Genomic DNA, 25,414 nt, shown 5'->3' with positions numbered 1-25,414 from the left:
CGTACAGTGGATGACAGCTGCGGGGTGGGAGTGAGCTGTTTTGAGTAGGAAGGGGGAATTTCTTGTCTTGTCATTCGGCTCAACCCCGTCGCCGCATTCGACTTGACCCCGGTGGTTTGTTCACCGGCATTATGAAGCTATTGTCCCCGTGACGGTTATCTCACGTCACGGTAAATATGAACTTATAATTGTCAATGGCGGCGGCCGGCGTTTTAGCATCGCTGCTTGGATCCTCTTCCTCGAACGATCCTTCCACTCCAGGAAGCATCATTTTAAATTATTTTTCTTTGTTTACATTTGCGAGGGCCAACATGTCGTTTTTCTGAAATTGAGGCCGCACAGGCCGTGCGTTGTTCATGTCTCGTCATCATTGAAAGCTAGCGTTAGCTTGTCATCTGACTTGTTTTCTAAGACCAACTGCAAGAATGGCCGAACAAGACCTTTGTCCTCACCTGGACTCCATCGGGGAGATAACCAAAGACGACCTCTTACACAAATCCAAGGTGGGTCGTCGTCGTCATTCCCCTCCATTTAATTGATGGTGATGATGTCCTCTTAATGGAACTCAGCGAACAGTAGGAGAGGTGACACACTCTGTACTGAAGTTCATAAACAGAGAAGAACATTCATTAACTAAAGCTATATTTAAGAATTAAGCACACAGAGCTTCTGGAAATGTTGCCTCTTTCATCAGATTGAACAGTTACAGCTGTTTTGAAATGTGCAAATGTAAAAAAAAAAACACTAAGAAAGGTAGATAGGCTCAGTGTAAAATCTGCCTAAGCACAGTACCAAAGTATTTGTACTTTATTACCTCCGACTAATGAACAAGAGTGGAGCTGCACCTACTCTGATTCATGTACTCTAATGAGTTAATTTTGTCTCTTCTAACAGGGAGCGTGTCAATCATGTGGCGTTGTTGGTCCAAACCTCTGGGCCTGTCTTGAGGTAATTTTTAATATGTCTGTCCTATTTTCAAAAGTGAATGACAAAAGAGAATCCAATACAAAAGATAAGTATTTTACATTACAAAAAAGAAGAAAAGAAAGATTACCTGCTGGTTTTTTTTTTCTGTCTCCTACTTTAGAATGACTGCCCTTATGTGGGCTGTGGAGAGTCCTCCTCAGATCACAGCACCCTACATGCACAGGTAAGGTGGTAGTTGCTGGATTCTGTGTTATGGGCACAGGCGTACTTGTATATATGCCGGGTATTTTGTTATGCCTCGGATTCGTCAATGTCGTGGCTTCTCTGTGTGCAAGAGGCTTAAAGGAAATGGACACTTTTTTGTTCATCCAGACCAAGAAGCACAACCTGACGGTGAACTTGACCACCTTCAGGATCTGGTGCTACGTGTGCGAGCGGGAAGTCTTTCTGGAACGTAGATCCCCACTGACGCCTGTCCCTGTGCCTGCCGTCCCCCACCACCACTACAACCATTGCGCACCCTTGGAGCAGGTATGGCTCCATTAACTGACCCATCATCTGCAGAAATGACACAAACCACTTTTTGCTCACCAATCTCAGGAAACGCTGCCGCTCAGTCACCCGTTAAAAGCCGTGCCGATCGCCATGGGAGAAGAAGACGGCTCAGAGTCCGAGGAGGATGAGCTTAAACCCAGAGGTATGGCAAGCTGTTTTGAACATCTATTCCTTAACCTTGATTTGCAGCTTGAAGTCCATCTACTAGTATGCACTTTGTCCGGTCTAGTCAGACAATTTAGCGCACCAGTAAGATATCAAATAAATGCTCATATCCGCCATCATCAAAACAACATGAGCTACTCACGTGTTGTTTTGTAGGTTTAACAGGAATGAAAAACATTGGCAACTCCTGCTACATGAACGCAGCTCTTCAGGCATTGTCCAACTGGTGAGTTGTTGTCAGAAATCCATTTATCATTTGTTTCTTCAATTTTCATTTGGCAATCAAAAAAAAAACCCCAACCAAAGTGACACTTAATTTTGTTATTTGCTCTCTTTTTTTGTTCAATTACAATAGCCAATTGAAAATGGAAGGAAAGAAAGATATGCAGAATTTTAGCCAATCACGGTGGTGATTTCATTTTATTCATTACATTTTTTTTCTTAATTCCTTTTGTTTCCGAGCAGTCCTCCTCTCACTCAGTATTTCCTGGACTGCGCCGGGCTGGTTCGCACGGACAAGAAGCCGGCTCTCTGCAAGAGCTACCAGAAACTCATCTCAGAGCTGTGGCATAAAAAGCGGTAACAAATAATCAAAGCCAGAGATTCGTTTAGGGGCGTCATATACAAGTGCATCTCAATAAATTAGAACGGTGATTTTCGTTATTCATAGGAGGGTAAGCCCTAACCCCCACAAATAGCAGGTTAGGTTGACACAATGCCACAATACAAAATTGGACTGTTGGTCTTTTGTAGGCCAAGCTACGTCGTCCCGACCAGTCTGTCCCACGGCATCAAGCTGCTGAACCCCATGTTTCGCGGTTATGCGCAGCAGGTAGCTAATGTACACTTCACATCACTCAATGCATTTTGTTTTGAAGTCTCCTTTGGGATGTTGCGTAAAAGTCACATGTTAGCTTGCTCCACCATATGGAAGTGAAGGCAGCTCTCATCACAAATGGTAATAGTGTAAAGCGCTTTGAGTACCTGAGGTAGAAAAGCGCAGCAAGGTCCTGTTCAATCCCAATTGTGCCCCTTTAAAACTTTTAGTCGTAATTGTTGAACCGTGCGTTGTAAATAAAATCATTGTGATGAGAAAATTGTCGTGATAGAAGTCTTAATTTAGCAATGAATTGCCATTGTCTAAAAGGACACCCAAGAGTTCCTGCGCTGTCTGATGGACCAGCTCCACGAAGAGCTGAAGGAGCCACTTTCTGAGTGCGCGGTTGGCAGCAGCGGCGAAAGCAGCGACGGTGAGGAGAGGCTCGACGGCGATCGCTCGCCCGCAGAGGAGGACTTCCTATCCTGCGACTCGGGCTCCAACAGCGACCGCGGCGAGGCGGGCGGCGGCGGCGACGGGGAGACGCCGGCTCAAGACGAGCGCGACGGCGTCAACACAATTGGGGACGGCCCCCTCGGCGGGGCGATCTCGGAGAAAGAGAGGCTGAAGGAGAGGCGGGTCTCCGGTTCGCCCCTCCATGGGCCCTCGCAGGATATGGACGAAGACGCCGACGTGGATACGACTGTTCCGCAGAGAGCTGAGGAAGAAGAGGTTGTGGAGGAGGTTACTGACACTCAACACCAAGAGAACAATCAAGAACAAGAAGGAAACAGCATCTCACGTGAGAAATTTGCGGAAATTGCTTGATGGAGGATGATTTTATGTTTTGTTTTTTTAAGAATCAAAGTCAATTCTCTGTTTCGGCAGAGCCAGACAATGAATTGGCGACGCCACGCCCGCATTCCACCCCCTGCAGCCCAGTGAGAAACCTCCAGGAGCTCCATTCCAAGCTTTCTTCCACCCCACCTCGCTCCAGTCCGCTGCGATCTGCAGGCTCCTTGTACCCATTTAAAAAAGGTGCGCACACCGGCGCTTTCTTTCGATTCCGCTGATTCCCCGTTCACCCACGTGAAAAGGCACGATAGGCTCGCAAGGCCGAGATTAATAACTCAGTGACTGCCAGCAGCTTTTTTTTTTTTTTTTAAATTCTTCCAGCTCAGCCGCTGCTGACCTCCAGAAAGAAGAAGCAGTCTCACTATCGCAGCGTCATCTCTGACATTTTTGACGGCTCCATCCTCAGCCTGGTCCAGTGTCTGACATGCGACAGGGTGAGTTCACTGACCGGCATTGTCCATGTGACTCAGGAGACCATCTGTGAGTATGAGAAAGGACTGCATGGGACAGGAGGTTTGAACCGGTCATTCCATTCATCGTTATGGGGAACGGTCACTCACCGCTCTATACTATCGTCCCTCCATCTCACCTTGTTCTTCCCAAATCTCCATTCACCCAGCACAATTGTGTGATTGTCTCGCAGGTGTCTACAACAGTGGAGACTTTCCAAGACTTGTCCTTGCCTATTCCTGGGAAAGAGGACTTGGCCAAGCTCCATTCCTCCATCCACCAGAACCTGCCTGTCAAGACCAACGTGTGCCCCGACACGTACGGCTCCCAGGGCTGGATCTCCTTCATCATGGATTCCATACGCCGGTTGGTCAGATACAGACATGATCATATTACAATGAAACCCTGTTGGTTGTGGGGAGTTTGTTCAAGCCATACGCACCCGCAATGGGTGAAAGTTTGCAAAATCTATCTATCTAGCTATCTAGCTATCTATCTATCTAGCTATCTAGCTAACTAGCTAGCTAGCTTGAGCTAGCGAGCGCTAGCCAGCTAGAGAGCTAGTGCTAGCTAGCTAGAGAGCTTGCTAGATGTCTTCCAGTCGAGGTTAGAACCAGGATATAGTCGGGGTTCACTGTATCTCCGTTATGACTGGATAATGTTAATAAAGGGGCGTTTGTTTGGAATAGGTTTGTGGTCTCGTGTATACCCAGCTGGTTCTGGGGGCCCATGGTGACTTTGGAGGACTGCCTCGCCGCCTTCTTTGCCGCTGATGAACTCAAAGGTTCACTCCCAGTTGTCACACCCTTTGATATGTCGAGAAAAAAGGTTCACCTGAATCAGTGTCTGCTGTCCCTTTTCGTTTTGCAGGAGACAACATGTACAGCTGTGAGAGATGTAAGAAGTGAGTATGTCCAGTCAAGACATGCACACCCATTGGTCCATTGAGGTCCCCCCATCCTAATATTTAATGTTTATGTTGTAATTTTTGCAGGTTAAGAAATGGTATAAAATATTGCAAAGTGCTCCGACTTCCAGAGGTATTGTAGTCTTTTTTTATGGTATATTTTTAGGCCAATATTGTGATATAAAGCATCCATCTGCACTTTTTGAAAACCAAATCATTTTATTACCATATTTGAATTTTGTTTTTGATATGTATATTTTTCTAAAATATCTGGGACTTTGAGTGTGCATGGCTTTAAAAGGGAGGTCCTACCCTACTGCGTAAAGTGGAAGTCAGCAAATGAGAGAGTTGGCTGTTGCAAGCTCAAGTACAGCAGCTGTGAGCCAGTCTGCCTCCTGTTTAGTGTCTTGGCGCCAGGTCTGGCTGTAGCAGCAAACGGGTTTATTTTATTACCGTTAATTCAATAAAGTAAAAATAGTTGCATAATTTTTTTTTTTTCAAAAATCAATTTATTTGTGTTAATCGCTTGATTGTTTCAGCCCAATCACTGTGGTTTTGTTGTTCCAAGGTGGCAATTTCAACGTGTCATTCTGTCATTCAGATTCTGTGCATTCACCTGAAGCGCTTTCGTCACGAGGTCATGTACTCGTTCAAGATCAGCAACCACGTCTCCTTCCCGCTGGAGGGCCTGGACATGCGTCCTTTCCTGGCCAAAGACAGCCCGTCCCAAGTTACCACGTACGATCTGCTCTCCGTCATCTGCCATCACGGAACCGCTGGAAGTACGACAACAGCAAAGTGCATAAGAAGCTTCTGTGCAAATTTTACGCAATCCAAAATCAATCCCCTTGTTCTCATCACAGGCGGCCACTACATTGCGTACTGTCAGAACGTCATCAACGGTCAGTGGTATGAATTTGATGACCAGTATGTCACGGAGGTCCATGAGACGGTGGTGCAGAATGCAGAAGCTTACGTGCTCTTCTACAGGTAAGCTTCACTGAGACGGAGCTCGACTGCAAGACATGCAGCCTAATTAGCAGCAAGAAGAAAAAGCAGAAATTCTAATTTCTTGACTGTTAAACGAACACATAACAAAAAAAGGGAATTAACCAATTTGTGAATTTTGAACATAAAGCAATGGCGCAATTGCTGTGGCGCAGGAAAAGCAGCGAGGAGTCTGTGAGGGAGCGCCAGAAGGTGGTGGCGCTGGCCAGCGCCAAGGAGCCCAGCCTGCTGCAGTTTTACATCTCGCGAGAGTGGCTCAACAAGTTCAACACTTTTGCAGAACCGGGCCCCATCGCCAATCACACCTTCCTTTGTCACCACGGAGGTACGTGGCGGCCCCCTTCTTTGTTGACGCTGCTTCATTCGGTGGGCTGAATAACTTGCCGTCATTTAGAACCGGAGTCACAATTAGATTGAAGAATGTGGTCATTTTACAAGAAAGAAGTCTTTTTATTGAGGAAAAAAAATCAGCATAATATGATGAGAGTAGCTTTAATTTTTGTGAGGAATAGTTCTACTTACTACTAAAAATAAAGTCATAATTTTTGCGAGGGAAAGAGTTGCAATTTTTAGTTTTATTGCTGAACTAGCCTTGTATTTAAAAATAAATACATACATAATTTTACGAGAAAACAAAATGTTATTGAAAGGTCAGAATTTAATGGGAATTAAATACACTTTTTTTTTTTTTTTTTGCAATACACTTTTATGAAACTGTGATGAATCAAACTCACCAGTAGGTAGTGCACCCTCACTCATACTGCACTCTGCAACTCGAGTACGGTACAGAAAAGCTTTGTAAGAGGATATTTGGTAGAACACAAGACATATGGTTGTCTGTCAGCCACAACACCCGCTGAAACTTGCCTTAAGAAAATAACGCTCTGTTTTGAGAGGTATTCATTTATCAGCAGGTTATGATTGTACATATGCACAACTAGGAGCAGTTTTATAGATTATACCACACGAAAATATTTCATGACCAATTCCTCGCTCTGTGTCTTTTTACCAGGCATCCCTCCGAATAAATACCACTACGTCGACGACCTGGTTGTTATCGTGCCGCAGAATGTGTGGGAGTACCTTTACAACAGGTAAGCCTTTTCAACACGCGCTGTTCAAATGGAGGGATCGGTTGTGTTGTTTTTAGTGAGGCCATGTTGTCATTTAAGCAACGTAAACAGTTTGTACAAGCGTTGTCACTACCGCCAGTTGTAGTATTCAGATCAAAAGTTGTAATGTTCTGAGACGGATTTTAATAATGGAAGATTATTGGGAAACATTTTTTTGTTTTATTTCAGATTTTTTTTTTTCTCAAAAAGTGGTGAGGGCTAATTTTTATTTACTCAAATCAATTTTATTTAAAAACAACCACCGCTTTATATAAAGTGCTGTACCGCTCCGTAAAGTAAAAATCTGACATATGAAAACAAGGACAGTTAAAACAATAAATTTAAAAAATGAAAAAAAGTCATTTTAGCCAGTGTGGTAATTGCATTGAGACATTTTCACAGGAAACAATTGGTCATTTTGTAACGAATTAAAAAAGTTATGTTTGGGGGAAAAAAAATAATTTTTACAAAAATAAAAGATTATTTCATCATGGATAATGTTGTAGAATTTTGAGAATTCTTTAACACCCCCCAAAAAAACATTTATTTGAGAAAAACAAGTAAATCGCCACTTTTTCATTCAATGTTTATGGAGGGAGAAAAAAAAACATACATTTTCTTGAGGAATTCATGAAAATTTAGAAAACAAATTAATTTATTTAACGTTTAAAAAATTATTGAGAAAAATGCCAGACTTTTTATGAGAAAAACATAATTTCGTGCAATAGAAATTTCAAGTTCGTCAAGAGAAAAAGCGATGAATTTATTGCAAAAAGATTTTGTTTTTTCAAAAACTGTTTAACCGTTTTCATTAGAAACAAAATGAGGGTTTTACTGAAAAAAAGTCATAATTTCAACAACAAAAAAGTGGTTGTATCCTTCAGGGGAAAAAAAAGTCATAATTTTCTCCCAAAAGTGCTGATGTTGTTTTCATCTGATTCTTGTGCAGTTTTGGAGGCGGTCCTGCAGTCAACCATCTGTACGTGTGCGCCATCTGCCAGGTGGAGATCGAGGCGCTGGTTAAACGCAGGAAAATAGAAATAGACACTTTCATTAAGGTAAGAATCCACTTCAACTTTGCTTCCATATGAAAAGGGGCCCCAATTCCTAATCGTGGCGCTCTTCTGGCTTTGCCGCAGCTGAACAGAGAGTTTCAAGCCGAGGAAGCGCCCGGTGTCATCTTGTGCATCAGCATGCAGTGGTTTCGTGAATGGGAAAGTTTTGTGAAAGGCAAAGACAACGGTAAGAAAATGTTCAAAATTGAGCCTTCCTTATTTAATTTATTCGCGCCGCAATCCCGTTTTGTGAACAGAGCCGCCCGGTGCCATTGACAACAGTAAGATTGGCGTCATGAAGGGAGGACACGTTCAGCTCAAGCAAGGTTCGGCCTCAAGCCGCCACACAGGAAATCAACAGATGGCTGAACTTAAGAATGCGTGCATCTCCCCCTTAGGTGCAGACTACGGTCAGATTTCTGAGGAGACGTGGCAATATTTGTTGGGAATTTATGGCGGCGGTCCCGAGATCGCGGTGAGGCAGACGGCGGTCCCGGTCGACCCCGACGGCCTCCACGGGGAGAGGAAGATCGAAGCCGAAACCAGAGCACTCTGACGTCGTCAAAGGTCGGAATCCACACATCCGAACAATTTCAAAGACGCCTAAGAAAGTTTTGCTCAGCGCCTGGAGGAGGAGATGAGATAATCACCATATGGTGGAGTTTTTATTTGTCATTGCCACTTCCAAGTTTGACTGCAAAATTGGGACAAACAAACCAAATATAAAATACATTTCAACACCAAAATGTTCAACCAAACCAAGTAAATCTCATAATGTGAACACAAATGTGAAACGGCACAATTCAAGTCAGAATTTGATTGCGGAAAAGTTGTCATTCCATGTGAATAAAGTATTGATTTTATGCGGCGGGAAAATATGTTAATTTTATTGCAAATATTTTCAGATTTTTACCAGAAAAAGTGGTAGTTTCATTGAGGGAAAAAAATCTGAATTTAATGGGAAAAGTTGTAATTTTATTCTTAAAATGTCACAATTTGAATAAAAAAACAAGTCCTTTCATAGAGTGAAAATATGTTAATTTCAGTCAAAGCATGTCATCTCCTTGGGGGGGAAACGGAAAAGAGGATCATGACATCTTTTTTTTTTTTCAGAAAAATGTTTCATCTTCTTATTTATCTGCCAAACTGCTGCTTGTTGCGAAGTGACTCGAGTTAAGTCAGCACCGCTGTTAAGAATAAAATTGCAATTTGAATAAGCGTAATATCATTTTACACGCATCGCCGAATCACCAGATCAAAAGTTGCAAGCATTCGGTGGTGTACTGTATCGGCAGCGTGCCTGACGGTAGCAGTCAGCATCCCCTTGTGGCCAGCGTTTGCAACCGTTTACGGGAATCTTCTGCTGCTGACGTCAGCATGCAAATTCCGCGCTGTCCTTTTGAAGCAACTGCCTCTCTAATCATCCTTAACGTCGGCTGCTATTCTCTTTCCGATGACTTTTCCAGACAGCGCCGTCTGGCTCCCTCCCACATAGCTGAGGAATTTGGCACCTGGACAAAGATGAAGACGGGTCAGGGCCGTGAGTAGACTGTAAACGTGCAGGACGCAATGTTTTTTTTAATTATTATTAATTTTTTCAAACCTTACACTGTCATGGCTGTAGTCCCACAGGCAATTCCGCCCAGAGATGTAAGTGATTTTTTTTTTTCCTCCTCTTGTTGTCGGGCTGCTTTCTTCTGACTCGCGTAGCAACCTGCTACCACAACACCATCAGTCAAATACATGTCTGAGCCCTCAAGAATGTCACGCAAGTGCATAACAAAAGCGTCCAGCATGCACACGTGGGATACAAAATAATATTTGGGGGGTGAGGGTGAACATGTCACCTTAATGGAGGTGGCAAATGTAAATTGTGGAAAAAATTAAAATCACTGATTTAACTCCATAAGAAAAAAACTGTATGAACACTGAGATGTACTTAGGTGCAGAAGTAAACATTTTTTAATATATTTTGTTTTTAATTCAGTATGTTAACTTGGTACAACAAAGTAATAGCACCACCAAATAGCTTTCCTCCTTATTAACGTGAAAGCTAGGTCTGAAATGAAGAAAATCTTTGTTGCAAGCTAAATTCTGGCAGGATATTAAAGGCTACTGACAACAGGAGCAAAACCATAACACACACACAAAAACTGCTCATTTAGGTAATAATAACAAATGATAAATTGCACTTTAATTGTATGTACATTTTCAAAATTAGAGAAATTTGAACACCAGAAGTTGGTGGTTTTTAGGCTAGCTTAATGCAAAACACCAGCATAGACTGACTCACGTTAATTAGCATAGACGGTAGAGTAATTATAAACTTTTTAAAAAATGCTCCTTTAACACCTATGGAGCAGCAACACATACACACAAAGCAAGAGCATTGTTCAGAGGAAAAGAAAAAATATTGAACAAAGGAAAGTTAGCTCGCTTAATGCTAGCATATTCGTTGAACCGTTAGATCCAAGCTAATGTACATTAGCATAGATGGTACGGTAATTTTATCCACCTCAACTGCTACTTTACCATACACGGAGCAGCAACGCAAACAAACCAAGGATACAATCATATTCACAGGCATATATTTTCTCTGCTTATGGGCACAGCGACTATAACTGGTGTTTATTTAAGGGTTCGTCTCTGCCTCGTCTTCTGGCTCTTGATTACACTCCCAGGTCTCAGCGCTGCCTGGCAATCGTTTAAAAATTTGCGATATTGTGGGGGAGGGACACTGTTAGGCATCAATAAGAAGTAAATTGTGCTGTCGTGTTTGTGCCATGAACTGAAAAATGTGCTTTTACAGTGCAGTAGTCATTTTGAAATCCGCTTGTGTGTTTTATTTTGCTCATGTTTCAGCACATAGCATGGCGTGAAATATCACCCCCCGCCCCGCCCCCATGGCCCCCCAAATAATTTGATAAGATAAGATAAGATATCCTTTATTTGTCCCACACTGGGGAAATTTACAGCCTCCAGCAGCAAGAATGTAGGCAGAAAGAAGAAGAAAAAAAACAAACAAACACCGTTCAATTATACAAAACCACGCAAAACAAAATGGGAAGAAGAAATAAATAAAGTAAAAGGATGACGGTGTTCGTGGTACTAGCGATGCTTTGAAAACAGTTGGCCTCATTTCAACAGGATGTCTTAATGTGTGTACACATGATGTACTAATGACTTGCTTAAATTATTAAATATGGTATTTAATCATGTCGGTCTCTTTTTGATGTCATTATTTGGAGTTAATTTTGTTGCCCAACGGAAAGATTTGTTGCTATAATGTGTAATGACTGCTCAAATTAGGTTGTCAGCTTGAAGCTAATTCGCACCGGACTTCAAACAGACACTGCTATTTCCCCCGCCGGAACAACCAAAAATATAGGCGGCTTAGCTCCTTATTTACTGCCTGTTAAAGCACAAATCAAAAACTACTATTGCTGGTTCAACGTATTTGAATAAATATTTAAATGTATTTTGAAATGGTATTTTACTCAAATTTATTTCATCAAGTAGTTGCGTGAGATAAAATCATCTGGATCCAGATACTTTTAAAAAATGTGTCCGGATCCAGATGATTTTATTTTGTGCGACCACTTGACAAAATAAGATTGAGTGAATCCAACACATCATGTTTTTCAGTGTATGTGAAGTACTATCTGAAAACTATTAATTCACTTACTGAGGAAATCTAGTATAGCTAGCCAGCAAAGTAGACAGCGGTCTTCATCACCTGTGTGATGCTTTCATGAGTAATAACATTGCAGTTTGGTCTTGTAGTGGAAACTTTGCTCATGTTGCAAGCAAATCTGAACTACGGAAGCTGGTGTTTTGCCCGCAGTCATCATATTTTACCAGCGTGACCACAAAAGGGCTTTCCGGAGAAAGTCACTTGCTGGCAACATGAGTCACGATACGCCGGGGTGAATGTGCTCTGAGTGTCGCGGCTGACTTTCGCCTTTGTGTCAATCACAGCACTGACACATTGGGGACAAACTGCTGCACATTTTTGAGTATTCAAAAAATGTTTGGATTTACGTAACCATAGACTTTTTTTCCACAGCCAAAACAATTGTCTTCAAAACGCCTAACATCCCCTTTTTTGTCAATATCAAAAAATTTTCTGCAGAACCTAAAATTCAAAAACATTTTTGAGTCTTTAACGTGATTTTTTTTAAAAATTGGTTTGTTTGGGGGTGGGGGGGGGGGGGGTGGTAAGCACCAAAGGCAATTTAGACTCTGACACACCTGACATTCGGAAGCCTCAAAGAGGAATTTTGGTCTTTCAGCAATTTTTATTAACATTAAAAAATTACTTGTAATTGAACATCATAGAATAAGATAATTGTGAGTCATCAACCATACTAAGTGTTTCAGTAGACTTTCAGTGAACCTGGTGTAATTTTGTAGTTATTTTTTTTTAATATAACATGAAAGACTTTGAGGCGTTTTTATTCAACAACAGACAATTTAGCCATCAGTGAAGCTAATTAAATATTTTCATAAACCTCAAAGAAAATGTAGTCTTAAAAGAACCTGGCGTCACAGACTATTTTGTCTGTGTTTTTGGACCGATCAAAGACCATTTAGAGACAGTGTCAAACTCAAGGCCCGGGGGCCAGATCTGGCCTGCCACATCATTTCATGCGGCCCACGAAAGCAAATCAAACTTTCCATGATGCTTGCTAAAATCTGGACCAAAATTTTTAATACTCATATGTAATAAGTAAATGAAATACTGTTCACGTTTACCCAACCCCTCGTTCCAGTAACTAAAGCAATAGTAATACCTATTTTATATAACATATAAGCCCTTATTTTTGACTTCTTTAAATGGTTTGAGTCAAAATGCCCTCCCCCAACCTCCTGCAGGGAAACAATATCTAAAATGTGGCGGTTTGACCCACCTAATTTAGAGTAAGTAATAAGAAAATCGCCAATCTTCGCCGCCTGTGGTTGTCCAATTTTAAAGAAAAAACATTTGTAAACTTTAAAGACAAATTAGCCATCAATGAACGTATTTCTAATAGCTTTAGCCCAAGAGAGGAAGCTCGTTTTTTTGTCTTTTCTTCGTTTCAACCTATAGCTAGCCATGACTCTTATTAGCATTCTTGTGGCTGGTGCTTTTTTAATAGTAAAACAGAAACACCGAGGCAACTCTTTGACGGCCATGCGTGCCTTCCAACTTTAAATCTTCTGAGTTGTACACCTCCTCGCCGTCATTGGCTGTGTCCCGAGGGGAGCGGTGATGCATGTTTAGACATCTCACGTGTATGGGGGGGCACACACGGCGGAATCTTCAAATTAAGGCTTTTGCTCTCCAGCTCAGACGGCCATCATCATTGAGTCAGTGGGTGGGGGCTAACGCAGACTACAAATATCGGGCCCCCCCTCTAGCCGGATACCTACTAGGGCACGTAGCGTCTCATATGCTCCTCGTTTTATTTCTCTGCTTCTCGGATAGTTTTGGAGTGGGGCCACTTCGCCGCCGGATTAAGACCAACTTTTTTTCGTCGCCGTTATGTTGAGGAACAACAATGTCGTCTTCTCCTGTTTTGTTTTCTACGCCGTGCTGCTGCTACTTAAGATGTACGTTCTGGCCTTCATCACGGGACAAGTGAGACTACGCAAGAAGGTGAGTGAGTGAATGTTTTGAGAACCAATGGTGGAAGTGTGAGTGAGGGAGTGAGTAGATGCTTTGAGAATGAACGGTGGAGGTGTGAATAAGTGGATGACTGTTTTGATCATGAATGGTAAGTGGATAGTTTGTGAAAGAAGGATGAAAAGTTACGTGAGTGAGAGGGTAAGTGAGTGTTTTGAGAATGAACGTGGAAATATACCTGTACACGAGTGAGTGGGTGAATCGTTTTTGAGAAAATGGAGGGGTGACTGAGTGAGTGGATGTTTTGAGAATGAATGGTGGAGGCGTACTGTGAGTGAGTGCATGGATGTTTTGAGAATCAATGGCGGAAAGGTATGCGAGAATGAGTAAGAGGATGAATGTTTTGAGAATTGTGGAATAGTGGATTCCGTGAGCGAGTTGAAGTGATTAATCTTTTGAGACCGGGTGGCAAAAGAGTGATTAAATGAGTGGATGAATGTTTTTGGAAGCAGTGGTGGAAGAGTGAATGTGTGTGAGGTAGTGTACGTTAGTGGAATAGATGCAAGGATACAGAGTGAGTGAAGCTATGGATGGAAAGATTTCTTCGTGAAAAAAAGGATGTTTGGATGAATGGAAGGGTGAGCGAGTGACTGATCAATCCGGACTCCGTGATGTCAAGACTTGAAGTGTCACAACAGGTGTTGTTCTATCTTGAAGGCTTTTGCCAACCCAGAAGATGCAATGAGACACGGAGGACTGCAGTATCACAGGCTGGATCCCGACGTGGAAAGATGCCGCAGGTACGGCCCACAAAACTGTCACAACACCGTCATGATAAAATATTGTCCCAGCACTATGACAACACCAAGCTAATGTGTTTTCCTCTCCGTCATACATGTTTCTATGTCGGAAACAAACTCCACGTGATGGGTTTTCTTGTTCGGCAGAGCTCACCGCAACGACATGGAGAACATCTTCCCCTTCCTCTTTCTGGGGGCCATCTACTCCATGACGGGTCCATCCCTGGGCACGGCGCGCCTCCACTTCGTGGCGTTCACAGCGGCCCGCGTGCTGCATAGCGTGGCTTACCTGGCGGCACTGCCGGCGCCCACCCGCTCGCTGGCCTATGTGGCGGCGCAGGTGCCCTGTCTGTCCATGGCGCTGCAGATCATGGCGGCGGTCGCCAGCTACGCGTAGACACCGCGTGTCGGACTTTTTAATCGGAAGTTTAGTGAAGGGGGAGGGCGACGCTTTCCCAAACTGTCTTGCTCGTAGAAAGGCAATGTGGGGTTTTGCCGTCAGCGACCCTCAGAATTTGGGGGTGTTTTTTTGCACGAAATCAGAAAAAGCCACTTTTCATAAACATCAAAGACAATTTAGGGTCTTCCACACATATTTTCATAATCCACTATTGTAGAATAAAGAATAGAATGGAGCAGTGACTTTTTGTCAACTTTATCTTCAACCAAGCAAATGTAGATGTTTTCTATTTAGTTTTTGTTTTTTTTCCGTAAACACCCGAAAGATCATTTAGAGTCCTCCATCGACCTGTCGTTTGTGATTATTTCATAAACATAAAGTGACGCCTTTTGTGCTGGGGAAAAAAGTTTGGGAAACCTGGATTTTCACCCTGATGTTTACACACAAACTATTTTGTCTGGTGGAAGTGTGTTGTGACAGCATCAAGAATCGAGTCACGCTGTGCTCTTTTTGCTGATCTTTTTGTCTGTACTTGAAAACTTGAAGGAAGCTCCTCATGGACTGAATATTTAACCTGTTTCAATATGTTATTTATTTATTTAACAAAAAAGTTTGCGGGATGTTTTTGTTGTTTTTTTTTTGCTGTGTGTGCAAGTTGAGAATAAGTTTAAACTGTTTGGAATCACTCCTGACTTCAATATTTTGTAGTGCTTTTTTTGTGTGAAGGCTAAAGGCACCTTAGCAATGATTTTCAACTTGTCCAAAAAAAAAATCCCATTTTCACCTTTACAGGAAACACCAAAAAATACCCAATAATTTCCAAATGACACTTTCAGGAAAACAGACTCACATTGTCCCTATTTAAAGTAATTTTCAGACCATTTACTTCACATACCATCATATTCGGGTTTCATACTAGGAGTAGGCTGGCAGGCGACTGCATTCCTGCACCCATTATGCAATTGCCTTGATATCCCGAGGGCCCCCCGAGCCAGGGCGGGAGTGAGTTACAACCATTACTGCATCACACTGAAATGCTCTTTTTATCATCCCGTGCCTCAAGGGGATGTTTTATGATATTCTTCCTCCCCCCTCCCAAAAAATTAAAAAAATAAAAATAATACAAAATTCTCCCCAGTGATTTTCCAACAAGCTGTGACTCATATCGGCGAGCCGGAATTCTCGATCATTATGGAGTTTTCCTCACGAACAAAAGAGACAGGAGTGTGTGGGAGGTTCCGGGGAAAAGCCATTTAATCCAAGAAAGGGGGGTGGCCATAACTTTTATATTTGTCAGCGTGCACTTAAAAAAAGTTTGATGAACAGAAAGTGAGAAAGAGCAAAAGTGATGACACGCTTGGATTTTTTTTTGCGGAAATTCCATGAATGCCATATTTGTGTGTTTCACCAGAAGAAGAACATAGCTATCCAGATGGACAATACCAAGCAAAGACAAAAGAATAATACACCCCAAAAAGACGACCATGTATAGTAAGCCGTTTTTAGCCGCCCCCCCCCCCCCAAAAAAAACCCCACCATGTATAGGAAGACGTTTTTAGCTGAAAAAAACGATTTATAGTAAGGAGTTTTTGGCCGAAAAAAACGACCATGTATAGGAAGGCGTTTTTAGCCGAAAAAAATAGACCATGTATAGTATGGCTGTCTTAGCCGACCCCCCCCCCCCCCCCACCATGTACAGTAGGACTTTTTTTGCTCAAAAACGACCATGTAAAGTAAGGCGTTTTTTGCCCCCAAAAATGACCATGTATAGTAAGGCGTTTTTAGCCGAAAAAACCCCAAACATGTATAGTTAGGCGTTTTTAGCTGAAACAAAAAAACGACCATGTATAGTAAGGCGTTTTTAGCCGGAAAAAAACGACCATGTATAGTAAGGCGTTTTTAGCCGAAAAAAACGACCATCTATAGTAAGGCGTTTTGGACGAAATTTTTAGCCGACAAAAACAACCATGGATAGTAAGGTGTTTTTAGCTGAAAAAAAAACCCGACCATGTATAGTAAGGCGTTTTTAGCCGAAAAAAAACGACCATGTATAGTAAGGCGTTTTTAGCCGAAAAAAACGACTATGTATAGTTAGGCGTTTTTAGCTGAAAAAAACCCGACCATGTATAGTAAGGCGTTTTTAGCCGAAAAAAACGACCATGTATAGAAGCCGTTTTTGGACGAAATTTTTAGCCGACAAAAACAACCATGTATAGTAAGGCGTTTTTAGCCCAAAAAGAACGACATAGTATAGTAAGGCGTTTTTGGCCCGAAGAAAACGACATAGTATAGTAAGGCGTTTTTGCCCCGAAAAAAGCGACAAAGTATAGAAGGGCGTTTTTAGCCCGAAAAAAACGACATCATATAGTAAGGCGTTTTTGGCCCGAAAAAAACGACATCATATAGTAAGGCGTTTTTAGCCCGAAAAAAACGACAGTATAGTAAGGCGTTTTTGGCCCGAAAAAAACGACATAGTATAGTAAGGCGTTTTTGGCACGAAAAAAACGACATAGTATAGTAAGGCGTTTTTAGCCCGAAAAAAACGACATAATATAGTAAGGCGTTTTTGCCCCGAAAAAAAACGACATAGAGTATAGTAAGGCGTTTTTAGCCCGAAAAAAACGACATAGTATAGTAAGGCGTTTTTGGCGGCCCGAAAAAAACCACATAGTATAGTAAGGCGTTTTTGGCCCGAAAAAAACGACATCATATAGTAAGGCGTTTTTGGCCCGAAAAAAACGACATAGTATAGTAAGGCGTTTTTAGCCCGAAAAAAACGACATAGTATAGTAAGGCGTTTTTGGCCCGAAAAAAACGACATAATATAGTAAGGTGTTTTTGGCCCGAAAAAAACGACATAGTATAGTAAAGCGTTTTTGGCCCGGAAAAAACCACCATGTTTCATAAGGCGTTTTTGACCGAAAAAAACGACCATGTATAGTAAGGCGTTTTTAGCCGAAAAAAACGACATAGTATAGTAAAGCGTTTTTGGCCCGGAAAAAACGACAGAGTATAGTAAGGCGTTTTGGCACGAAAAAAAAAGACTTAGTATAGTAAGGCGTTTTTGGCACGAAAAAAACGACGGAGTATAGTAAGCCGTTTTTGCCCCGAAAAAAGCGACATAGTATAGTAAGGCGTTTTTAGCCTGAAAAAACCCACATAGTATAGTAAGGGGTTTTTGGCCCGAAAAAAATGACATAGTATAGTAAGGCGTTTTTAGCCCGAAAAAAACGACGGAGTATAGTAAGGCGTTTTTGGCCCGAAAAAAACGACATAGTATAGTAAGGTGTTTTTGGCACGAAAAAAATCGACATAGTATAGTAAAGCGTTTTTGGCACGAAAAAAACGACGGAGTATAGTAAGGCGTTTTTGGCACGAAAAAAAAAACGAAATAGTATAGTAAGGCGTTTTTAGCCCGAAAAAAACGACATAGTATATAGTAAGGCGTTTTTGACCCGAAAAAAACGACATAGTATATAAGGCGTTTTTGGCACGAAAAAAACGACATAGTATAAGTAAGGCGTTTTTGCCCCGAAAAAAACGACAGTATAGTAAGGCGTTTTTGGCACGAAAAAAACGACATAGTATAGTAAGGCGTTTTTGGCCCGAAAAAAACGACACAGTATAGTAAGGCGTTTTTGCCCCGAAAAAAACGACATAGTATAGTAAGGCGTTTTTGCCCGAAAAAAATGACATAGTATAGTAAGGCGTTTTTTGCCCGAAAAAAACAACATAGTATACTAAGGCGTTTTTGCCCCAAAAAAAACGACATAGTATAGTAAGGCATTTTTAGCCTGAAAAAAAACGACATAGTATAGTAAGGCGTTTTTGGCCCGAAAAAAACGACATAGTATAGTAAGGCGTTTTTAGCCCGAAAAAAACGACATAGTATAGTAAGGCGTTTTTGGCCCGAAAAAAACGACATCATATAGTAAGGCGTTTTTGGCCCGAAAAAAACGACATAGTATAGTAAGGCGTTTTTAGCCCGAAAAAAACGACATAGTATAGTAAGGCGTTTTTGGCCCGAAAAAAACAACATCATATAGTAAGGCGTTTTTGGCCCGAAAAAAACGACATAGTATAGTAAGGCGTTTTTGGCCCGAAAAAAACGACATCATATAGTAAGGCGTTTTTGGCCCGGAAAAAACGACATAGTATAGTAAGGCGTTTTTGGCCCGAAAAAAACGAATTAGTATAGTCAAGCGTTTTTGGCCGAAAAAAAACGACATAGTATAGTAAGGCGTTTTTGGCCCGAAAAAAAACGACCATGTATAGTCAGGCGTTTTTGGCAGAAAAAAAAAAGACCATGTATAGTCAGGCGTTTTTAGCCGAAAAAAACGACAATGTATAGTAAGGCGTTTTTAGCCGAAAAAAACGACAATGTATATATAGTAAGGCGTTTTTGGCCGGAAAAAAACGACCATGTATAGTAAGGCGTTTTTAGCCAAAAAAAGCGACCATGTATATATAGTAAGGCGTTTTTAGCCGGAAAAAAAAAGACCATGTTGAGTAAGGCGTTTTTGGCCGAAAAAAACGACCATGTATAGTCAGACGTTTTTAGCCTCCGCAAAAATCGACCATGTACAGTCAGGCGTTTTGGGCCGAAAAAAAAAAGACCATGTATAGTAAGCCGTTTTTTGCCAAAAAAAACACCATGTATAGTAAGGCATTTTGGGCTGAAAAAAACGACCATGTATAGAAAGGCGTTTTTAGCCAAAAACAAACGACCATGTATAGTAAGGTGTTTTTAGCCAAAAAGAGCGACCATGTATAGTAAAGTGTTTTTGGCCAAAAAATAACGACCATGTACAGTAAGGCGTTTTTGGCCGAAAAAAATCGACCATGTATAGTAAGGCGTTTTTAGCCGATAAAAACGACCATGTAATAGTAAGGTGTTTTTTTTTTATTTTTTATCCTGGACTTAAATTATCCTCAGAAGAGGATAGTTGGAGCGTGTTTTTTTTTCCCTCTCTCTCCCTACCCAGCGTTTTCCTTTCTGAATTCTGATTGTAATTTCCCCATTGCGGGACAAATAAAAAGGATATCTTATTGTATAGTAAGGCATTTTTGACCGAAAAAAACGACCATGTATAGCAAGGCGTTTTTGCCGGAAAAAAAACAACAACCATGTATAGTAAGGCGTTTTTAGCCCAAAAAAATCTGCCATGTATAGTAAGGCGTTTTTAGCCGATAAAAACGACCATGTATAGTAAGGCGTTTTGGGCTGAAAAAAACGACCATGTAAAGTAAGGCGTTTTGGGCCGAAAAAAACGACCATGTATAGAAAGGCGTTTTTAGCCCAAAAAAAAAAGACCATATATAGTAAGGCGTTTTTGGCCGGAAAAAAAACAACAACCATGTGTAGTAAAGCGTTTTTAGCCGAAAAAAATCTACCATGTATAGTAAGGTGTTTTTGGCCCAAAAAAACAACCATGTATAGGAAGCCGTTTTTAGCCGAAAAAAACGACATCATATAGTAAGGCGTTTTTGGCCCGAAAAAAACGACATAGTATAGTAAGGCGTTTTTAGCCCGAGAAAAACGACATAGTATAGTAAGGTGTTTTTGGCCCGAAAAAAACAACATAATATAGTAAGGTGTTTTTGGCCCGAAAAAAACGACATAGTATAGTAAAGCGTTTTTGGCCCGGAAAAAACCACCATGTTTCATAAGGCGTTTTTGACCGAAAAAAACGACCATGTATAGTAAGGCGTTTTTAGCCGAAAAAAACGACATAGTATAGTAAAGCGTTTTTGGCCCGGAAAAAACGACAGAGTATAGTAAGGCGTTTTGGCACGAAAAAAAAAAGACTTAGTATAGTAAAGCGTTTTTGGCACGAAAAAAATGACGGAGTATAGTAAGCCGTTTTTGCCCCGAAAAAAGCGACATAGTATAGTAAGGCGTTTTTAGCCTGAAAAAACCCACATAGTATAGTAAGGGGTTTTTGGCCCGAAAAAAATGACATAGTATAGTCAGGCGTTTTTAGCCCGAAAAAAACGACGGAGTATAGTAAGGCGTTTTTGGCCCGAAAAAAACGACATAGTATAGTAAGGCGTTTTTGGCACGAAAAAAACGACGGAGTATAGTAAGGCGTTTTTGGCACGAAGAAAAACGAAATAGTATAGTAAGGCGTTTTTAGCCCGAAAAAAACGACATAGTATATAGTAAGGCGCTTTTGACCCGAAAAAAACGACGGAGTATAGTAAGGCGTTTTTGGCACGAAAAAAACGACATAGTATAGTAAGGCGTTTTTGGCCCGAAAAAAACGACATAGTATAGTAAGGTGTTTTTGGCACGAAAAAAATCGACATAGTATAGTAAAGCGTTTTTGGCACGAAAAAAACGACGGAGTATAGTAAGGCGTTTTTGGCACGAAAAAAAAAACGAAATAGTATAGTAAGGCGTTTTTAGCCCGAAAAAAACGACATAGTATATAGTAAGGCGTTTTTGACCCGAAAAAAACGACATAGTATATAAGGCGTTTTTGGCACGAAAAAAACGACATAGTATAAGTAAGGCGTTTTTGCCCCGAAAAAAACGACAGTATAGTAAGGCGTTTTTGGCACGAAAAAAACGACATAGTATAGTAAGGCGTTTTTGGCCCGAAAAAAACGACACAGTATAGTAAGGCGTTTTTGCCCCGAAAAAAACGACATAGTATAGTAAGGCGTTTTTGCCCGAAAAAAATGACATAGTATAGTAAGGCGTTTTTTGCCCGAAAAAAACAACATAGTATACTAAGGCGTTTTTGCCCCAAAAAAAACGACATAGTATAGTAAGGCATTTTTAGCCTGAAAAAAAACGACATAGTATAGTAAGGCGTTTTTGGCCCGAAAAAAACGACATAGTATAGTAAGGCGTTTTTGGCCCGAAAAAAACGACATCATATAGTAAGGCGTTTTTGGCCCGAAAAAAACGACATAGTATAGTAAGGCGTTTTTAGCCCGAAAAAAACGACATAGTATAGTAAGGCGTTTTTGGCCCGAAAAAAACGACATCATATAGTAAGGCGTTTTTGGCCCGAAAAAAACGACATAGTATAGTAAGGCGTTTTTGGCCCGAAAAAAACGACATCATATAGTAAGGCGTTTTTGGCCCGGAAAAAACGACATAGTATAGTAAGGCGTTTTTGGCCCGAAAAAAACGAATTAGTATAGTCAAGCGTTTTTGGCCGAAAAAAAACGACATAGTATAGTAAGGCGTTTTTGGCCCGAAAAAAAACGACCATGTATAGTCAGGCGTTTTTGGCAGAAAAAAAAAGACCATGTATAGTCAGGCGTTTTTAGCCGAAAAAAACGACAATGTATAGTAAGGCGTTTTTAGCCGAAAAAAACGACAATGTATATATAGTAAGGCGTTTTTGGCCGGAAAAAAACGACCATGTATAGTAAGGCGTTTTTAGCCAAAAAAAGCGACCATGTATATATAGTAAGGCGTTTTTAGCCGGAAAAAAAAAGACCATGTTGAGTAAGGCGTTTTTGGCCGAAAAAAACGACCATGTATAGTCAGACGTTTTTAGCCTCCGCAAAAATCGACCATGTACAGTCAGGCGTTTTGGGCCGAAAAAAAAATGACCATGTATAGTAAGCCGTTTTTTGCCAAAAAAAACACCATGTATAGTAAGGCATTTTGGGCTGAAAAAAACGACCATGTATAGAAAGGCGTTTTTAGCCAAAAACAAACGACCATGTATAGTAAGGTGTTTTTAGCCAAAAAGAGCGACCATGTATAGTAAAGTGTTTTTGGCCAAAAAATAACGACCATGTACAGTAAGGCGTTTTTGGCCGAAAAAAATCGACCATGTATAGTAAGGCGTTTTTAGCCGATAAAAACGACCATGTAATAGTAAGGTGTTTTTTTTTTATTTTTTATCCTGGACTTAAATTATCCTCAGAAGAGGATAGTTGGAGCGTGTTTTTTTTTCCCTCTCTCTCCCTACCCAGCGTTTTCCTTTCTGAATTCTGATTGTAATTTCCCCATTGCGGGACAAATAAAAAGGATATCTTATTGTATAGTAAGGCATTTTTGACCGAAAAAAACGACCATGTATAGCAAGGCGTTTTTGCCGGAAAAAAAACAACAACCATGTATAGTAAGGCGTTTTTAGCCCAAAAAAATCTGCCATGTATAGTAAGGCGTTTTTAGCCGATAAAAACGACCATGTATAGTAAGGCGTTTTGGGCTGAAAAAAACGACCATGTAAAGTAAGGCGTTTTGGGCCGAAAAAAACGACCATGTATAGAAAGGCGTTTTTAGCCCAAAAAAAAAAGACCATATATAGTAAGGCGTTTTTGGCCGGAAAAAAAACAACAACCATGTGTAGTAAAGCGTTTTTAGCCGAAAAAAATCTACCATGTATAGTAAGGTGTTTTTGGCCCAAAAAAACAACCATGTATAGGAAGCCGTTTTTAGCCGAAAAAAACGACATCATATAGTAAGGCGTTTTTGGCCCGAAAAAAACGACATAGTATAGTAAGGCGTTTTTAGCCCGAGAAAAACGACATAGTATAGTAAGGTGTTTTTGGCCCGAAAAAAACAACATAATATAGTAAGGTGTTTTTGGCCCGAAAAAAACGACATAGTATAGTAAAGCGTTTTTGGCCCGGAAAAAACCACCATGTTTCATAAGGCGTTTTTGACCGAAAAAAACGACCATGTATAGTAAGGCGTTTTTAGCCGAAAAAAACGACATAGTATAGTAAAGCGTTTTTGGCCCGGAAAAAACGACAGAGTATAGTAAGGCGTTTTGGCACGAAAAAAAAAAGACTTAGTATAGTAAAGCGTTTTTGGCACGAAAAAAATGACGGAGTATAGTAAGCCGTTTTTGCCCCGAAAAAAGCGACATAGTATAGTAAGGCGTTTTTAGCCTGAAAAAACCCACATAGTATAGTAAGGGGTTTTTGGCCCGAAAAAAATGACATAGTATAGTCAGGCGTTTTTAGCCCGAAAAAAACCACGGAGTATAGTAAGGCGTTTTTGGCCCGAAAAAAACGACATAGTATAGTAAGGCGTTTTTGGCACGAAAAAAACGACGGAGTATAGTAAGGCGTTTTTGGCACGAAGAAAAACGAAATAGTATAGTAAGGCGTTTTTGGCACGAAAAAAACGACATAGTATAGTAAGGCGTTTTTGGCCCGAAAAAAACGACACAGTATAGTAAGGCGTTTTTGCCCCGAAAAAAACGACATAGTATAGTAAGGCATTTTTAGCCTGAAAAAAAACGACATAGTATAGTAAGGCGTTTTTGGCCCGAAAAAAACGACATAGTATAGTAAGGCGTTTTTAGCCCGAAAAAAACGACATAGTATAGTAAGGCGTTTTTGGCCCGAAAAAAACGACGGAGTATACTAAGGCGTTTTTGGCACGAAAAAACGACATAGTATAGTAAGGCGTTTTTGCCCCGAAAAAAACGACATAGTATAGTAAGGCGTTTTTGGCCCGAAAAAAACGAATTAGTATAGTCAAGCGTTTTTGGCCGAAAAAAAACGACATAGTATAGTAAGGCGTTTTTGGCCCGAAAAAAAACGACCATGTATAGTAAGGCGTTTTTAGCCAAAAAAAGCGACCATGTATAGTAAGGCGTTTTTAGCCGGAAAAAAAAGACCATGTTGAGTAAGGCGTTTTTGGCCGAAAAAAAAAAGACCATGTATAGTCAGGCGTTTTTAGCCGAAAAAAACGACAATGTATAGTAAGGCGTTTTTGGCCGGAAAAAAACGACCATGTATATATAGTAAGGCGTTTTTAGCCAAAAAAAGCGACCATGTATAGTAAGGCGTTTTTAGCCGGAAAAAAAAGACCATGTTGAGTAAGGCGTTTTTGGCCGAAAAAAACGACCATGTATAGTCAGACGTTTTTAGCCTCCGCAAAAATCGACCATGTACAGTCAGGCGTTTTGGGCCGAAAAAAAATGACCATGTATAGTAAGCCGTTTTTTGCCAAAAAAAACACCATGTATAGTAAGGCATTTTGGGCTGAAAAAAACGACCATGTATAGAAAGGCGTTTTTAGCCAAAAACAAACGACCATGTATAGTAAGGTGTTTTTAGCCAAAAAGAGCGACCATGTATAGTAGTGTTTTTGGCCAAAAAATAACGACCATGTACAGTAAGGCGTTTTTGGCCGAAAAAAATCGACCATGTATAGTAAGGCGTTTTTAGCCGATAAAAACGACCATGTAATAGTAAGGTGTTTTTTTTAAATTTTTTATCCTGGACTTAAATTATCCTCAGAAGAGGATAGTTGGAGCGTGTTTTTTTTTCCCTCTCTCTCCCTACCCAGCGTTTTCCTTTCTGAATTCTGATTGTAATTTCCCCATTGCGGGACAAATAAAAAGGATATCTTATTGTATAGTAAGGCATTTTTGACCGAAAAAAACGACCATGTATAGCAAGGCGTTTTTGCCGGAAAAAAAACAACAACCATGTATAGTAAGGCGTTTTTAGCCCAAAAAAATCTACCATGTATAGTAAGGCGTTTTTAGCCGATAAAAACGACCATGTATAGTAAGGCGTTTTGGGCTGAAAAAAACGACCATGTAAAGTAAGGCGTTTTGGGCCGAAAAAAACGACCATGTATAGAAAGGCGTTTTTAGCCCAAAAAAAAAAGACCATATATAGTAAGGCGTTTTTAGCCGAAAAAAATCTACCATGTATAGTAAGGTGTTTTTGGCCCAAAAAAACAACCATGTATAGGAAGCCGTTTTTAGCCGAAAAAAACGACATCATATAGTAAGGCGTTTTTGGCCCGAAAAAAACGACATA

The 25,414-nt window shown here is 40.8% G+C and overlaps 2 protein-coding genes across 4 annotated transcripts; both read left to right on the top strand.

The window, feature by feature from the left end:
* Positions 1 to 12: 12 nt before the first annotated feature.
* usp20 (ubiquitin specific peptidase 20) lies at positions 13 to 11,067 on the top strand. Of its 3 annotated transcripts, XM_086135352.1 has the most exons (25): positions 13 to 170; positions 413 to 503; positions 895 to 948; positions 1,088 to 1,150; positions 1,300 to 1,458; positions 1,528 to 1,624; positions 1,804 to 1,873; positions 2,113 to 2,226; positions 2,401 to 2,479; positions 2,795 to 3,266; positions 3,353 to 3,502; positions 3,641 to 3,753; positions 3,963 to 4,135; positions 4,459 to 4,553; positions 4,640 to 4,673; positions 4,764 to 4,809; positions 5,278 to 5,458; positions 5,540 to 5,666; positions 5,840 to 6,009; positions 6,697 to 6,778; positions 7,746 to 7,854; positions 7,936 to 8,038; positions 8,109 to 8,177; positions 8,250 to 8,418; positions 9,318 to 11,067. In XM_086135352.1, the coding sequence occupies exons 2-24, from the start codon at positions 426 to 428 to the stop codon at positions 8,405 to 8,407; spliced, it is 2,796 nt and encodes a 931-aa protein (XP_085991478.1). In that variant the 5' UTR covers positions 13 to 170; positions 413 to 425; the 3' UTR covers positions 8,408 to 8,418; positions 9,318 to 11,067. The 3 variants fall into 3 exon arrangements, 2 of the variants coding, with proteins under 2 accessions (XP_085991478.1, XP_085991480.1); XM_086135354.1 differs by having other exon boundaries at positions 13 to 503; positions 1,341 to 1,458; XR_015103544.1 differs by lacking the exons at positions 7,936 to 8,038; positions 8,109 to 8,177; positions 8,250 to 8,418; positions 9,318 to 11,067 and having other exon boundaries at positions 13 to 503; positions 5,815 to 6,009.
* Positions 11,068 to 12,097: 1,030 nt separating this feature from the next.
* ptges (prostaglandin E synthase) lies at positions 12,098 to 15,341 on the top strand. Its single transcript, XM_086134146.1, has 3 exons — positions 12,098 to 13,489; positions 14,174 to 14,256; positions 14,404 to 15,341. The coding sequence occupies exons 1-3, from the start codon at positions 13,376 to 13,378 to the stop codon at positions 14,651 to 14,653; spliced, it is 447 nt and encodes a 148-aa protein (XP_085990272.1). The 5' UTR covers positions 12,098 to 13,375; the 3' UTR covers positions 14,654 to 15,341.
* The last annotated feature ends 10,073 nt before the right edge of the window (positions 15,342 to 25,414 follow it).

The sequence above is a fragment of the Hippocampus guttulatus genome, chromosome 17, assembly GCF_054856545.1.
Source record: "Hippocampus guttulatus isolate MCC_2025c chromosome 17, RoL_Hgut_1.0, whole genome shotgun sequence".
NCBI lineage: Eukaryota > Metazoa > Chordata > Actinopteri > Syngnathiformes > Syngnathidae > Hippocampus > Hippocampus guttulatus.
This window is presented reverse-complemented; position numbering and strand designations above follow the sequence as displayed.

Bases quoted from the DNA above. Each gene is read 5' to 3' on its own strand.
- usp20 (XM_086135352.1), top strand. From the start codon at position 426: ATGGCCGAACAAGACCTTTGTCCTCACCTGGACTCCATCGGGGAGATA. The intron at 3,503-3,640 runs GTGCGCACACCG...AAATTCTTCCAG, and splicing joins CTTGTACCCATTTAAAAAAG to CTCAGCCGCTGCTGACCTCC. The intron at 6,010-6,696 runs GTACGTGGCGGC...TCTTTTTACCAG, and splicing joins CTTCCTTTGTCACCACGGAG to GCATCCCTCCGAATAAATAC.
- ptges (XM_086134146.1), top strand. From the start codon at position 13,376: ATGTTGAGGAACAACAATGTCGTCTTCTCCTGTTTTGTTTTCTACGCC. The intron at 13,490-14,173 runs GTGAGTGAGTGA...TCTATCTTGAAG, and splicing joins AAGTGAGACTACGCAAGAAG to GCTTTTGCCAACCCAGAAGA. The intron at 14,257-14,403 runs GTACGGCCCACA...CTTGTTCGGCAG, and splicing joins GACGTGGAAAGATGCCGCAG to AGCTCACCGCAACGACATGG.